At 37.1% G+C, this 15,846-nt stretch overlaps 1 protein-coding gene across 2 annotated transcripts in view; it reads left to right on the top strand.

Annotated features, from left to right (window-relative positions):
* The window catches only part of HEPHL1 (hephaestin like 1), a 123,186-nt gene that overhangs the window by 60,766 nt on the left and 46,574 nt on the right, over positions 1 to 15,846 (top strand). For both annotated transcript variants that reach the window (XM_036746688.1, XM_036746687.1), the window contains exons 5-6: positions 11,763 to 12,017; positions 13,838 to 14,006. In XM_036746688.1, coding sequence (XP_036602583.1) covers positions 11,763 to 12,017; positions 13,838 to 14,006 — 424 coding nt within the window. The remainder of the gene's footprint in view (positions 1 to 11,762; positions 12,018 to 13,837; positions 14,007 to 15,846) is intronic.

Genomic DNA, 15,846 nt, shown 5'->3' with positions numbered 1-15,846 from the left:
GTTACAATCACTGAAGTCATTCATTGTTGCAATCATTGAAGCCAATCATTGTTACTATATCAAACCTCTGTGCCTGGCTTGTTGGTGGTTTACAGAACTCTGTATCCTGGGCCTCTTTTTAAATTTGTTTTGATTATTTATTCATTTATTTAATATTTTTCATTTTCAGCATTAATTTTCACAAGAGTTTGAATTACAAATTTTCTCCCCATTTCTACCCTCCCCCCACTCCAAGATGGCACATATTCTGATTGCCCCATTCCCCAGTCAGCCCTCCCTTTTGTCACTCCACTCCCTTGAATCCCCTTTTCCCTTACTTTCTTGTAGGGCAAGATAGATTTCTATGCCCCATTGCCTGTATGTCTTATTTCTTAGTTGCATGCAAAAACTTCTTTTTGAACATCCGTTTTTAAAACTTTGAGCTCAAAATTCTCTCCCCTCTTCCCTCCCCACCACCCTAAGAAGGCAAGCAATTCAACATAGGCTACATGCGTATCATTATGTAACACCCTTCCACAATACTCATGTTGTGAAAGACTAACTATATTTTGCTCCTTCCTATCCTATCCCCCTTTATTCAATTTTCTCCCTTGACCCTGTCCCTTTTCAAAAGTGTTTGCTTTTGATTACTTCCTCCCCCTATCTGCTCTCCCTTCTGTTGTCCCCCCTTTTTATCTCCTTCCTCCTTCTTTCCTGTGGGGTAAGATACTCAATTGAGTGTGTATGTTATTCCCTTCTCAGGTCAATTCTGATGAGAGCAAGATTCACTCATTCCCCCTCACCTGCCCCCACTTCCCTTCCTACAGAACTGCTTTTTCTTGCCACTTTTACATGAGATATTTTACCCCATTCTACACCCCCCCTTCTCCTTCTCTCAATATGTTCCTCTCTCATCCCTTAATTTGATTTTTTTTTAGATATCATCCCTTCATATTCAACTCACCCTGTGCCCTCTGTCTCTCTATATATGCATATTCCTTTCAGGTACCCTAATACTGAGGTCTCATGAATTATACACATCATCTTTCCATGTAGGAATGTAAACAAAACAGTTCAACTTATTAAGTCCCTTATGATTTCTCTTTCTTGTTTACCTTTTCATGCTCCTCTTGATTCTTGTGTTTGAAAGTCAAATTTTCTATTCAGCTCTGGTCTTTTCACTGAGTAAGCTTGAAAGTCCTCTATTTTATTGAAAATCCATATTTTGCCTTGGAGCATGATACTCAGTTTTGCTGGGTAGGTGATTCTTGGTTTTAATCCTAGCTCCATTGACCTCCAGAATATCATATTCCAAGCCCTTCAGTCCCTTAATGTAGAAGGTGCTAGATCTTGTATTATCTTGATTATGTTTCCACAATACTCAAATTGTTTCTTTCTGACTGCTTGCAGTATTTTCTCCTTGATCTGGGAGCTCTGGAATTTGACAATATTCCTAGGAGTTTTCTTTTTGGGATCTTTTTTCAGGAGGCGATTGGTGGATTCTTTCAATTTCTATTTTACCCTCTGTCTCTAGAATATCAGGGCAGTTTCCTTTGATAATTTCTTGAAACATGATATCTAGGCTCTCTTTTTGAACATGGGTTTCAGGTATTCCAATAATTTTTAAATTATCTCTCCTGGATCTATTTTCCAGGTCAGTGGTTTTTCCAATGAGATATTTCATATTGTCTTCCGCTTTTTCATTCCTTTGGTTCTGTTTTCTAATATCTTGATTCCTCATAAAGTCACTAGCTTCCACTTGCTCCAATCTAATTTTTAAGGTATTTTCTTCAGTGGTCTTTTGGACCTCCTTTTCTATTTGGCTGATTCTTCCTTTCAAGGCATTCTTCAGTTAGTCTATTTTTTAAGTTGTTATTTTCTTCAATATTTTTTTCGGTATTTTTTTTGGTTCTCCTTTCGCAAGTCATTGACTTGTTTTTCGTGGTTTTCTTGCATTATTCTCATTTCTCTTCCCAATTTTTCCTCTACTTCTCTAAGTTGCTTTTCCAAATACTTTTTGAGCTCTTCCATGGCCTGAGACCAGTTCATGTTTTTGTTGGAGGCTTTTGATGTAGGCTCTTTGACTGTGTTGACTTCTTCTGGCTGTATGTTTTGGTTTTCTTTGTCACCAGAGAAAGATTCCAAAGTCTGAGTCTGAATCTGCCTGGCTGTGTTCCCAGCCAACGTACTTGACCCTTGAGTTTTTCATCGGGGTATGACTGCTCATAGAGTATAGAGTACTTTTTTTCTAAGCTTGAGGGGCTGCGCTGTTGTTTTCAGAGCTACATGGCAAGCTCTGCCACTCCAGCGCTACTCCTCTTCCAAGAACTGCCAACCTTGACCGCCACTCAAATCTAAGCTAACTCTGCAGTCCTGCTCAGATCCACTACTTAATTCCTTCCACCAGGTGGGCCTGGGGCCTGAAGCAACTGCAGCTGTAGTTCTGTAGCTACACCACCTCTGCTGCCCCCCGGGCAGTGGCCAAACTGGGAACTCCTTTTGCTCTGTCCCCGCAGCTTTTCCCACTAACCTTCTTTGTTGTCTTTGGTGCTTGTGGGTTGAGAAGTCTGGTAACTGCCACAGCTCACTGATTCAGGGCTCTAGGGCCTGTTCCACCCAGCTCCAGGTCTGGTTGGTCCTGGCACAGCCCACACTGGGCTCTGCTCCACTCTGCTCCCAGGTCTGTGTGATAGACCTTACCCAGCGACCATCCAGGCTGTCCTGGGCTGGAGCCCTTCTTCCCTCTGCTATTCTGTGGGTTCCGCAGTTCTAGAATTTATTCAGAGCCATTTTTAGAGGTTTTTGGAGGGACCTGGGTGAGAGCTCACGCAAGTCCCTGCTTTCCAGCCACCATCTTGGCTCTGCCCCCTCCCCACCGGGCCTCTTTTTAGACCTAAGAATCCATAGAATGCTCTGATGTCACTTCTATCTCAGCTTCCATTGCCCTCCACCTCACTTTTCTTGCTCTGGTTTCTGGATTCCCTCACATTAACTTATATAATTCTACTCCATGACCTTCCTTTGTCTATCCTCGTACTTTGGGATAAGGTATACTCTTTCAGAGACAAAATCCAGTTACTGGCCTCCTGAAGGTCTTAAGTGACTCTTTTCACTAGCATCTCTAGTTCATCTTGCTTGTTCCCTATATTTTGTGCTTTTACATATAATGTCTAAGACTGAGGATTTTATTGCTGACTCCTATCTTTGATTTTTGTCTCCTATGAACTTCTGGGCATATCTATACCTATTGTCCCTACACTATAGTTATACTTCATGGTATTGAGCTTGACTAATGTCGCACAAAGTTTCACAAAAAAGGTGGATTAGAAATAGAAGGAGCCTAAGAGATTCTTCTAGTCCAAGCCCCTCATTTTACAGATGGGCAAGCTCAGGCTTAGGAAGGTTGGTACATAAAAAGAGTGCTAGATTTGGAGCCAAGAAAGACCTCCGTTTGAATTCTGCTTATGACACTTACTAGCTGTGTTGTTGTGGGCAATTCACTTAACATCTATGAGTTTTGGCTTTTCCAAATGCAAAATGGGGCTGTCAACAAGCATGTGTCAAGCACTTACTATGTGCCAGGCACTGTGTTATTATACATATATTATATAACACCTAATATATGTTATTTACTATATCATGTCATTTTATATTATACTGTATTATATTAATAACTATAGCACTTACCTCAAATTAAAATTAAATTAAATTGTATGATGTATTTATACATGATGGACTCTATACCTTTTAAATGCTACTTATATGTTATTATTATTATTAATAATCATTGCTTTGTAACTTGCCCAGGGTCATACATGTCACAGAGTTGGCTTTTATAATATATATACTGCCATATTTTTGTTGATTTCCAACAGACTTGCACATAGTAAGTTCTCATTAGAGGTATAAAAAAAGAGAGGAGAAAGAGGAACAGAAGAATGTAGGGAGATAGTCCAGTTACTGTGACTGATTAACTCTGTCATTGGTTTTTTTTTTTTGTTTGTTTTGTTTTTGGCAACAAACAACCTCAATCTCACAGATCAATGAAAGTTGCTGGTGCAAATGGTGCTTAATTTCTTCCATTCCACTTGACCCCACTTCTGTCTTTAGAGTAAAAATATAACAGAGAAAATGCAGACACAATGCAAGAAAACATAGTATGACTACATAAAATAAAACATGGCCCATAAACACAAACGGGAATGTTCACAAACAGGCAGTTATATTCAGATCCTATGTGTTGTACAATTACTTTCTAATGGATTGGTTTTGTATTATACTTCATGGGTAGAGATTTAGCCTTGAGGTCAGGAAGACCTGAGTTCAAGTCCTGCCTTTAACACTGTGTGTGTGTGTGTGTGTGTGTGTGTGACCCTGGGCACATGATTTAACTTCTCAGTGCTCTCGATACATCTCTATGATTGTAAATTGTGGGGAAGGTTCTTACCTGAATTAGCAAAGGAGATACCTCACCTGGGATTTCACTCTACTAATTAAATTACAGGTCCATTGTCTATGCTCCATGTCTCTATATGGAAGTCAGAGATTTATTTATTTTACTTTGCCTGATTTAATGGAAGATTATTGATGTTTTGCTTGGTTTTGAATAGTTTTCTCTAGTGAAGAATACACAGAAAGGATTTATTCTTTCCATAGGCTTTACAAAATTGTCTTCGGAACACTTAGAGTTTCAGCCATTGCTTTTTAAGATAATTTAGTGATAAGAATGTTGGAGATGCATTTGTTCTAACTTCCATATGCAAAATGCCACTATTGAACTACTAACAATAGGGTGTGATCTGAGTTATTATTTTTTTTCCAGCAGACATAATGGCATTTCCCAACAAACAGCTGTTAATGCTAATTCCTTTAATAAAGGCCCCCTCTGCTGCTTCATCCTGGCACATGGGTGACTCTGGGTTCTCCTAGTCTCTATCAGAGCAGCGTAAGCTCTGGCAAGGACCTATGAAAATGGAAAAACTCAAACTGAACTGAAAAGTTCAATTGTGTACAGTCCTAGTTTGTGATCTTAAATATATACTTTTTTAAAGTCACATTATGGAAAGCTTTTTCTATTCCTGGAGTTTTTAAATATTTTAGTAAAAATGAATGCTGAATTTTATCAAATATTTTCTCTGTAGCTGATGACATGATAGTGTAGTTTTATTTTTTCATTTGTTGATTGATTTTATTTTATCATTTTATAAATTTTATACCTATAATTCTTTTATTATATTTAAAAATCCTCTGTGATTTTTATATACTATTATTGTATTTAAATACATTATTTTAACATTAATGTTGTATTAATATTCACTCTATCAATTTATTATATTTATCATTTATATTATTGGTTATAGTAATCTTTATTTTTAAATACTTATACTTAAATATTTTATTTAATATTTCAGTGTTAATATTCATTAATGATATGTGGTTTCCTTTCTCAGGTTTACATTTGTTAGTATGAGGTCAAAACCATATTTGTTGAGAAAAGGAATTGGAAAGGCTTCATCTTCTCTGTTTTTGAATTAGTTTTTATAGTACAAGAGTTATTTCTTTTTTAGAAGTTTGATAGCATTCACTTGTGAATACCTCTGGATCAAGTATCTTTTTGTAATGAAGCTTTCTAATGCATTTATCCTTTCAAGACTGGTCTATTGAGGTTATCTACATTTTTTTTTGTTAGCTTGTGCATTTCACACTTCTTTTTTTTTTTGCAGGGGGGAAGGCTGGGCAATTGGGGTTAGGTGACTTGCCCAAGGTCACACAGCTAGCATTTCACACTTCTACAGAAAATCATCCATTTCTTTTAGATTCTCAAATTTATTCACATAAAGCTGTGTCTATTAATCTTTAATAATTTTCACAATGTCTTTTTTCCTTATTGTGATCTCTTTTTTCTTCTTTCTAATCTTGGCATTTCATGATTTAGCCTTCTCTTTAAAATTAACTATTTGTCATTTTAAAAAATAGCCTTGGATTTAACATTTCAATGGTTATCATTTCAGTTTTATTGATCTCTGCTCTAATATTGTTTATTTCTTCTTTTCTGCTTTCTAAGTATAGACTTAGTTCATTAACTTTTTGTTCATTATACTAATTAATATAGGCATTCAGTGCAAGAAACTTGCGTCTGAGTACTGTTTTCAGCGTGTTTTTATATTAACTATTTGTATTATCATTAATGAAGAATCTCCTCTTATTTTATGATTTCTTCTTTCACTTAGGCATTATTGAATTGCTAATGTTTTCATTTCCAGGAACATTGTTACCTGAAATTCATCACATGATTTTTAACTACTAGTTTTATAGTGGTATGCCCATAAATATAATACATAGACTCTCTGAGTGTCTACATTTGTCATTTTATTTTTATTGGCAAATTTTGTTTCAACACATAATACAAGGAATGGATCATCTACAAGGTACAAAAATTATTAAATAAAATAAGAACTTTTTCACTTTAGTTTCCTCTACTCATTAAAAGTCAATTTTCCCTTTGTAGGATAATACTTAGTTTAGCCAAGTAACTTTAAGTAAGTTAGTCTTAGTTGTAAACCTATTTCCTTTGCTTTCCAGAATATGGTATTTCAAGCTCTCTATTCTTTCATAGTAGTAACTGCTAAATAATGTATGATCCTGATTGTGACTCCCTCATACTTAAATTCTTTCTTTTTGGCTGCTTGTAGCATTTTTCCCTGACCTACAAACTCTGGATTTTGGCTATAATGTTCCTGGGAGTTTTTATTTTCGAGTTTTATGAGATGATTGATGGATTTTTTTTTTCTATTTCTACTTTTCCTTCTGGTTCAAAGAAATCTGGGAAATTTTCTTTTATGAATTTCTAAAATATGATGTGTAGAACACTTATTGTTCATGACTTTAAGGTAGTTCAAGGATTCTTAAATTTTCTTTCCTCAATCTGGTTTCAAAGTCAGCTGTTTTGCTATGACCTTGAATTTCCTTTTTTTTCAGTCTTTCGATTTTTTTTTCGTTATCTCCTGTTATCTCAGAAAGTCGTTAGCTCCTAATGGTCCATTCTAATTTCCAAGGAGTTTGTTGTTTGGATGTGGTTTTGTACTTTTAATATCAAGTATTCAATTCTCTTTCCTATTCTTACTTCTATAGCTCTCGTTTCTTTTCCATTTTTTTCTATAGTGCTCTCATTTCACTTATTAAAAATTTTTTTAACTCTCAAAAAAAATCCTCTTGCTTATTCTCTGCCAGGAATTCTGCTTGAAATTATGCACAAGCTATGCTGTATCATTCTCTTCTAGTTTTATGGTTTTAGAGTCTCTGTCACCATAATATGGTGGGATTCTTTTTTCCCTTTGCTCCTTATTCCAGGCCATTTCCTGATTTCAGACTGTATGTTAGGGTCAGGATATGAAAATGTCTAAGAGGAATATCTAGGCCAGTTCCATTACTCTTTTCTTGGGATAGTGAATATTGTAATATTCCAGGCTTTCAGACACAGTTCAGGCTGAGGGCTTGCAAGCTTTGAGTATTCTCAAAGTGGACTGATCCAGGGAAAACTCTGGTTGCTGTCTCCTTTAGTATAAGTTCTGCTTGCTTGGGTAGACTGATGCCACACTCAGCCATTGTGAGACAGCTGGAAAGCCCTTTTGGTTCAGAATGATTTGGATCATAGGCTTCCCCTTGGTTTGTGATTCTTGTCCTGGTTATTTCTCTGCAGGCTTCAGACTTGACTAGAATCCAGAACCCCTCTGCTCCTGGAGTTGAAGCTACCAGCCTGCTGCTTATTTCTGAACTTGCTTCTTGCTCAATACATAGCTGGGGCCCAGTGGCCATTCTTGATGGTAGAACACTACATTTAGGTGAAATCCACCCTAAATCTATTACCTGGAACTAGGTAGTGAGCAACTGAACAGCCAGTTGACAGCTGTTTCTGCATCTTACACAAGTTTAGGTCCCTCTGTGCTAGTTCTGGGGCCTTCTCTTGCCTTGGTGCATATCCTCACCCTTTGAACAGGAGTACTGCATGCCATGCTTCTAGCCAGACCCTGTTCCCAGTGTCTGCAAACCTCTCTGACTGTCTCCCTATGCTGACTTGGGCTGAAAAAATGACTCACTAATTTTTCCTTGTATTTCCTGATCCAGATTCAGTCTCTTGTGTTTTCTAGATATTTTGAGGGATTTTTATTTGGGGTGGGGGAGGAACTGGAGCTCCTCTGTACTTTTTTGTTACTTCTCCATCTTAGTTCCACTTCATTTATTAAGTACTTACTATCTGCCAAGCACCATTCTAAGCACTGGGGATACAAAGATAAGCAAAAACACAGTCCCTATCCTCAAGGTGCTTACACTTTAATGAGAAAAAAAACATGTATGACCATTTACATATAAGGTATCTACAGGTAAACGTTGGGCAATCCCAGAGGGAGGGCACTAGGAGTTGAAAGAGGTAGTTACAGGGAAAGGCCTCTTGCAGAAGAAAGGATTTGGAATGGGTTTTGGATGGGGCCAGGGAAACCAGAAGGCAGAAGTGCATGTTGAACAGCGAGTAAAAATGCACAGAGATAGGAGATGGAGTGATATGTACAAGGAACAGACTATAGAATAGTACAGCTAGATCATAGAAAATATCGAGAGGGGTAAAGCATAAGAGGACTAGAAAGGTAGGAAGGATGCAGGTCATGAATGGCTTCATGTCAAAAAAGTTTATATTTGATCTGAGAAGTAATAGGGAGCCATTGCAGTTTATTGAGTAGGCATAACATAGTTATAGCTGCAATTTAGGAAAATTACTGTAGCAACTGACTGGAGGATGGATTGGAATGAGAAAACACTTGAGGCAGGGGGACCAGCTAGGTTATGTAAATAGTTGAGGTGTGAGGTGATAAGGTCCTACACTAGATTGGAGGCCATGGAAGTGGAGTTATGAGAAATGTTGTGAAGGTAGAAACAAGACTTGGCAACAAAATTGGGTGTATAGGATAAGTTTGAGCAAAGAATAAGAGGATGACATCAAGGTTGCCAAACTGGGGAAATGGGAAAATGGTGCCCTGGACAGTATTAAGAAAGTTGGGGAAAGGGGAAGGTTTGGCAGGGTGGATACAGTGAGTTCTGTTTTGGACACATCTAGTTTGAGATGCTTATGGGTTATCCAGTTTGAGATACCCAAAAAGCAGTTGGTGATGTGGGACCAGAGATCAGAAAGACACCTAACCAGAGAGGTAGGACTGGAAATATAGATTGGGGAATCATCGGCATAGAGAAGATAATTGAACTCACTAGACCTGATGATATCACCGAGGAAGATAATATAGAGGGGAAAGAGGAGAGGGCTGAGGAGAGACCATTTGGGAACACCTGCAGTTAGTAGTGTGACATGGCAAAGGAGACTTACAATTCTTCATAATTTAAAAAAAATATTTGCATGTCAGCTTTGTCAATGAGCATGTTTATGAACCTAAAAAATATATATATTCTTTGTTTCTACTATTTAGTTCTCACTATATATCTTTAAGAACTTGTTTGTATCATAGTTTGTTTAGCTTTATAGCTTTCTTTTCTATCTTTTTAAGGGAGTTACAATTTAATAAAATGAATTGTGAAACCATACCACTATGATGATTTCTTTCCATCTATTTTTTGATGGAATTCTATGAAGTTTTTGTTGATAAATTTTGTCACAGAATTATTAGGTACATATACACACGTGTATGTATGCACACATATTTGTCTCATTTTGGACAGAACATTTTATTATAATACATAATGTCTTTGTTTATCTCAACACAGTCTAGCTTTAATTCAACTGTGACTGATATTGTTAATAGTAAATCTTATAGCACCTTTAATTTTGAATCTCTTAGAGCTTTCTGGGTTAAACGTGTTTCCTCAGTACCAGATTATTTAATTCTGCTTTTTAATTCATTCTGTACCTCTTTTCTGTTTTTGCTTTTTTTGTGGGGAAGGATTTATATCTTATTACAGTTAATAGTTTGTCTTTTCATTAATCTTAATGTACGGAAATAAGTGATTTTTAATTCTTTTTAATATTAGCCCATATTAGATAGAATCATTATTAAAAAGTTCTTCTGTAATATTAATAACTCTGTAGGTTATTTTAATTTGCATTTCCATTTTATCCAAGGCAGAAGATTTGCTCTGAAATATCCTTCTGATGCCTTTAGTAATTTAGTCAGTACAATACTTCAGGTTCTATTCTCACATCTTGTTAGGCACTCTTTTAATTTGATTTCGGAAGTTTGAGTTATTTTAAACACTTATCTCTTTCTCTGGGAAGATTATTTGTTTTTCAAAGATTTCTTTGAAATTTTTACAGCTCTCTGAAAACCATTCAAAGGCTGCTTCTCAAATAACCATTTCTTGCCTTCATAGAATATGCTGAGCTTTTTTTGAGGAGATAATTCTTGGTTTATGGTCATGCTTCTTAATTTTGTAAATGTTGAATTGCTTTTTCTGCAATCCTATCTTTTTCTCCTTCGAAGTCCCATTTTCTTCGTAATTATTATTCCTATAACTGACTTATTCCCTTCAAGTTGCTTGTAATATATTTTTTCCTTAGCAATGTAATGTTGGAATTTAATAACAAATTATCTAGGCATGTAAAATATTGTCATTATCCTGTGTAGAATTAATTTTTGCTTTAGCAAATTTTGGAAAAGTTTGTTGGGCTTTCTCAAATACCAAATTCATATTCTTTTATTTTTCTTAGTTCTCTGTGATGTCAACAATTTTGAGATTGCTGAGTGTGATCTATTGTCCTGGTGTATCAGTTGGGTCCACATGTTGTCCTTCAGTATGGACCAGGGGTGGGGAACCTGTGGCCTCAAGGCCACATGTGGCCCTCTGGATCCTCAAGTAGCTTTGCATTTGAGGACCTACAGGGCTACATGTGGCCTTGAGGCCACAGGCTCCCTACCCCTGACTCTCTGGACAATTCAGTGATATCTTGAACCTCTCTCACCAACTGCTCTGCATGGTGTACAATTCTGTTTTCTATTATTGTTGATGGAGTCTATGGAATTTGGGAGGTTTTCTCTTGTATTCTCCTCAGTGTTTTTTAAAAAATTGTCTCCTTTCCACTCTATTTTGGAATTCATTTCCCCATGTCACTTCTTACCTCAAGCCCTTCTTTTATTTGATGTTGTGGTCTTCTTATCCTTTTCCTATTCTTGATTAGATCTTTAAAATGCTTTGGCAGCAAGGTGATGCAGTAGAGAGAGCACTGGGCCTGGAGTTCAAATTTGACCTCGGACACTTAGTAGCTTTTAGTGTGATCTTGGTCATGTAACCTCCATTTGCCTCAGTTTCTTCAACTATAAAGTGGCCATAATGGAATCAATAACAGCACCTACTTGACAGAGTAGTTGTTGGAATCAAATTAAACAATACGGCAAGGAACTTAGCACAGCGCCTGGTAGGTAGTAGGTGCTTAATAAAATGCTGGCTTCCTTCTTTGAAGATGCCACTCAGGAGATCTCACATGCTTTCTTTGTTTAGTTCCCATTGTCGATTCAGTTATTCTGTGGTATTTTAAGTATGCTGACATTGTTTTGCTAATTTTAAATTTTTTTGGTTGGTTTTTAGTAGGAGTATGTTTGTTTTAGCATTTCCTCCCTATTTCTTTTTGTTTGCTTGCTTTTGGTGTGTTGTGTGAAGGGTCTAACTCCCTTCAAACCTGATCTTTCAAAATATTGAAATAAGAAATATTTCCACTTTACATTTCAACCAAAAAGTGTTTCCTTTCTGAAAGTTTGTTTCCTTTGGTTTTTCTTTTTCTTTTCTAGCTCTCAATGGTTATCTTTTTGGAAACTTCCCTGAGCCAGAGATTTGTGTGGGAGACTCTGTGTCCTGGCACCTATTTGGAATGGGGAATGAGATTGACATCCATTCCATCTACTTTTATGGGAACACCTTCATCAGCCGAGGACATCGGACTGATGTTGTCAACCTGTTCCCGGCCACTTTCCTTACCTTAGAAATGGTAGCTGAGAATGCTGGGAAGTGGATGATCACCTGCCAAGTCAGTGACCACCTGCAAGGTAAAGAAATGGAGACTGTTGATAAGGAAGCATAGAAAGTTACAATCCACTCAACTTGACAATCATGGGATCACTGATCATTGAATCATATAGATTTTGAGCTGCAAGGGAGATGCTAGAGCTCATCTAGTACCACTCCTTTATTTCATAGATGAGGAAACTGAGTTCTGAAGAGGTTAAAATGACTAGCCTAAGGTCACAAAGTACTAAGTGAAGGAGGAAGGATTTGAACCCAGATTCTCTGACACCCTTTCATTATACTGTATGGCTTCCCACCAACCACTAGCATTCATTGATCAGACATTGATCAGACAAAACAAGATGTGTATGAGCATCCTCTTCGCCAAATGTCATACCCCTTTCCATTAGATTGTGAGCAACTACATATGGGAACTTCCATCCTTCATCTTTGCATCCCCAATATCTCACATGATATCTTACATATAGTAAGTAATTTTTTTGTGAGACGGTTTGCTTATTAAAACTTGCCACAAAGGGAGATAGGACTGACATACATCAATATATACATGCATAAATATGTGCATATGTTACAACATTTATTTAGCAAATAATTGTTAAATGAGTACCCAGCACAAGGCCAACTTCTGACCCTGAAGAAGTCACTCTCCTTTGGTACACAGGGATATATGATAGTATTTCTCCCGTTAAGCCATTATAACCCAATATGGGATTTAAATCAATTAATCAACAAGCAAGGCACCATGCTAAGCCCTAGGGATTCAAATACAAAAGTGAGATAGTCTCTGCTTTCAAGGAGCCCACCCTTCAGTTTGGAGAAACAACATATAAAATAAAGTTCAGCTGGAGGGCAGATGGAAAAACCTGAAAGTCTTAGACTCTGTAGGTTAGATGATGATGCCTGCGGGCTATAGGGTACAGAGAAAGAACACATTGTAAGTCATAGAGGATCTGGGGAGGCAATGGCAGAGTGGCTGGTAAAGCCTAGTGAGCCTCCATTTGATCAGAAGGAACAGACTTGGTGATTCCCACCTCAGGCAAGTCATGGAAACAGCCAAACATTCCAGATTGGCTCAGAAGGACCTCGACTTGGGTCAGGGCTGAAGTGGGAAGACAAGAGTGCATGGTATCCCCAAGGGCAAATAGCAGCAGGTCTTCTCAATGCTGAGATAGGTTCTTAGGCAGTCTGGGGGCCTGGGTAAATTAATAATAACAACAATAAAAATCATCACTAGCATTTATATAACACTTTAAAGTTTACTGAGTGCTTTACAGACATCATCTCATTTGATCCTCCCATCAACTTTGTGAGGTAGGAGCTGTTATTATCCCTGTTTTACAGATGAGGAAGTTGAGGAAGGTGGAGCTGAAGTGACATGCCCAGGGCCATGCAGCTAGTAAGTGTCTGAGGCCAAACTTGAACTCATCTCCATCTACTGTGCCACCTAGATTCCTGGGAAGAAGGAAATAGAAGGAGGGAAGGGTGTGTTCAAGGTGGTAGATTTTCCCACTGTCCATCCTACCTGGTTGGTTTCCTGCAAAAATTGAAATATGACTCATGTCAACATTGCCTAGATAGTTTTAATATTGGTACGTAATCTGGGAAAAATAAGCAGAAATTTGTGACATTTTTATCATTAAACCATCACCTTTTCACAATAGCAAGACCCTTCAGGCTAATGTTAAGATTGTTCAGCAAATATTGATTATAGCTGGCATTTAGGTTTTTCTTGGAATGTAATAATATATCCTGAAAACCGTGGGCAATATCAGAAAACTCTAAAAACAGGTGGTCATCAGCAATATTTTAACCTGACTCGTAGTTTTCTTCTGTTATACAGCGGGTATGCTGGGACAGTATGATGTCAAGACATGCAAAAATAATATTTATCAACCTACACTGAAAGGCCGGGAGAGAAGTTATTTTATTGCTGCGGAAAAAGTTCTTTGGGACTATGGTCCTCAGGGTTACGATAAGTACAGTGGCCTGCCCTTAAATGCCACTGGAAGGTAAGTGTCTGCCCTTTGCTAGGTCATTACTGCTAGAGTAGATATTTTTTAAGATTCTCGTAAGAAAAACCCATTGTGTCCTATTGTAAAACTAAATACCTCTCTACTAAGTCTCTCATCTACTTCATATAGTTCTAAAGCAGGGGTTCTTAATGTGGGGTCCAAGAACTTAAAACATTCTTTTTGATAACTGGATTTCAATATAATTGAGTTTTCTTTGTTATCCTATATATTTCATTTTATGGATTTAAAAACACTGTTGTGAGAAGGGGTCCATAGGCTTCACCAGACTGACAAAAGAGGTCCAGAGTACACACACAAAAAGTGTTAAGATCTCATGGCCTAAAGGTAAGACAAAGAAAAGAATATGGCAGAATCTCACCGAGCAGTTGAATGAAATAACAAAGGATACTCTGGCTCAGACCATAATGGCTAGGATTTGATACATTAAATTTGTCCATGGGGTTGCTGTACTTCATCACCATATGTGATGGCCTGCATATAATTCAATTGGTCATTCAAGAAAAATAAATTTTTATTGAGTATCCATCATGTGCAAGACTTTGTGCTAAACTTTATGGCCAGTATAGTTTTAAGGTGAAAGAAATATTATTGTATACTTCTTTAAAGAATGGTAATTCATGCACAGCCAATTAAGTAACTTTTAGTCAGAATATTTTATTATCAATAATATCATAATCTCTATTCAGTAGAAATCTCTTGAAGAGTTGTGAGTAGAGGAGTGAGATCTCGGATAATTAGGAATTTGTTATATATTGTATTTAACAGTACTGACTTCAATTTGAGGTAATGAGAATTTGTTATGCAAAGAAAATTTACCTATTCCTTTGTAGAAAACCTTAACAAATGTTTGTTGAATTACTTTTTTAAAAAAATGTATCAAATGTCTATTATATACAGAGCACTGTGCAAGGCACAGTTCAGTCCTACCCCCATAGAACTGATATTCTAGTGGAAAGACAAACACATATGTAATCATCATAACACAAAATCTAGTCCTTGTTATCCAGTCCTTACTAATAAGGAAGGAGTTAATCCTTTTTAGCTAGAGCTCTGTGAAGGACAGCAGTGTAACATATTTTTTGGTGGATTCATGGCTACCACACTTATCATCACACAAACCCTTCATGGTCTGACTCCTGTCTACCTTTCTACATTGATTTCACATCGCTGAATTTGTGTATTCTCAGTTCTAGCCAAACTGGCCTATTTGTCGTTTCCAGATCTTGGCATTCTATCTCCCACCTCTATGACTTTGTATTTGGTGTCTTGAATGTCTGGAATGTATCCCCTCCTTATCTCCATCCTTTTGAACAGGAGTCCTCAGTGTGGGGTATAAAAACTTGGTTTTTTTTTAAATAAGAAATATACACTGATAACTGCATTTTAATATAATTTATTTCCTTTGTAATCATAAGAATTTTATTTTATGTATGTAAAGCCATAGTTCTAAGAAAGGGTCCATAGACTTCACTAGACTGCCAAAGGGATCCATGCCACAAAAGAGATTAAGAACTCCTGCCTTAGAATCTTTAGCTTCCTTGAAGGCTCAGTCAGGTACCATAGAAATCTTTGCTGATTATCCTAGTTATCAGTGCTTTCTCACCCTCCTCAAATTACATTATATTTATTTATCTGCCTAAATGCTATATTCCCTCAGTAGAATGTCAGTCCTTGAGGGCAAATACTGTTTTCCATGTTGGTTTTTGTACCCTCATTGCTTTGAACATAGTAGGCATAAGTGCTTATGGAATTGGATTGAATTGCTAGGGTATAAATGTTCCCAAACTTCTACCAGCTTTTTCACTTTCAACTGATT

This window comes from Trichosurus vulpecula, chromosome 2 (genome assembly GCF_011100635.1).
Source record: "Trichosurus vulpecula isolate mTriVul1 chromosome 2, mTriVul1.pri, whole genome shotgun sequence".
NCBI lineage: Eukaryota > Metazoa > Chordata > Mammalia > Diprotodontia > Phalangeridae > Trichosurus > Trichosurus vulpecula.
This window is presented reverse-complemented; position numbering and strand designations above follow the sequence as displayed.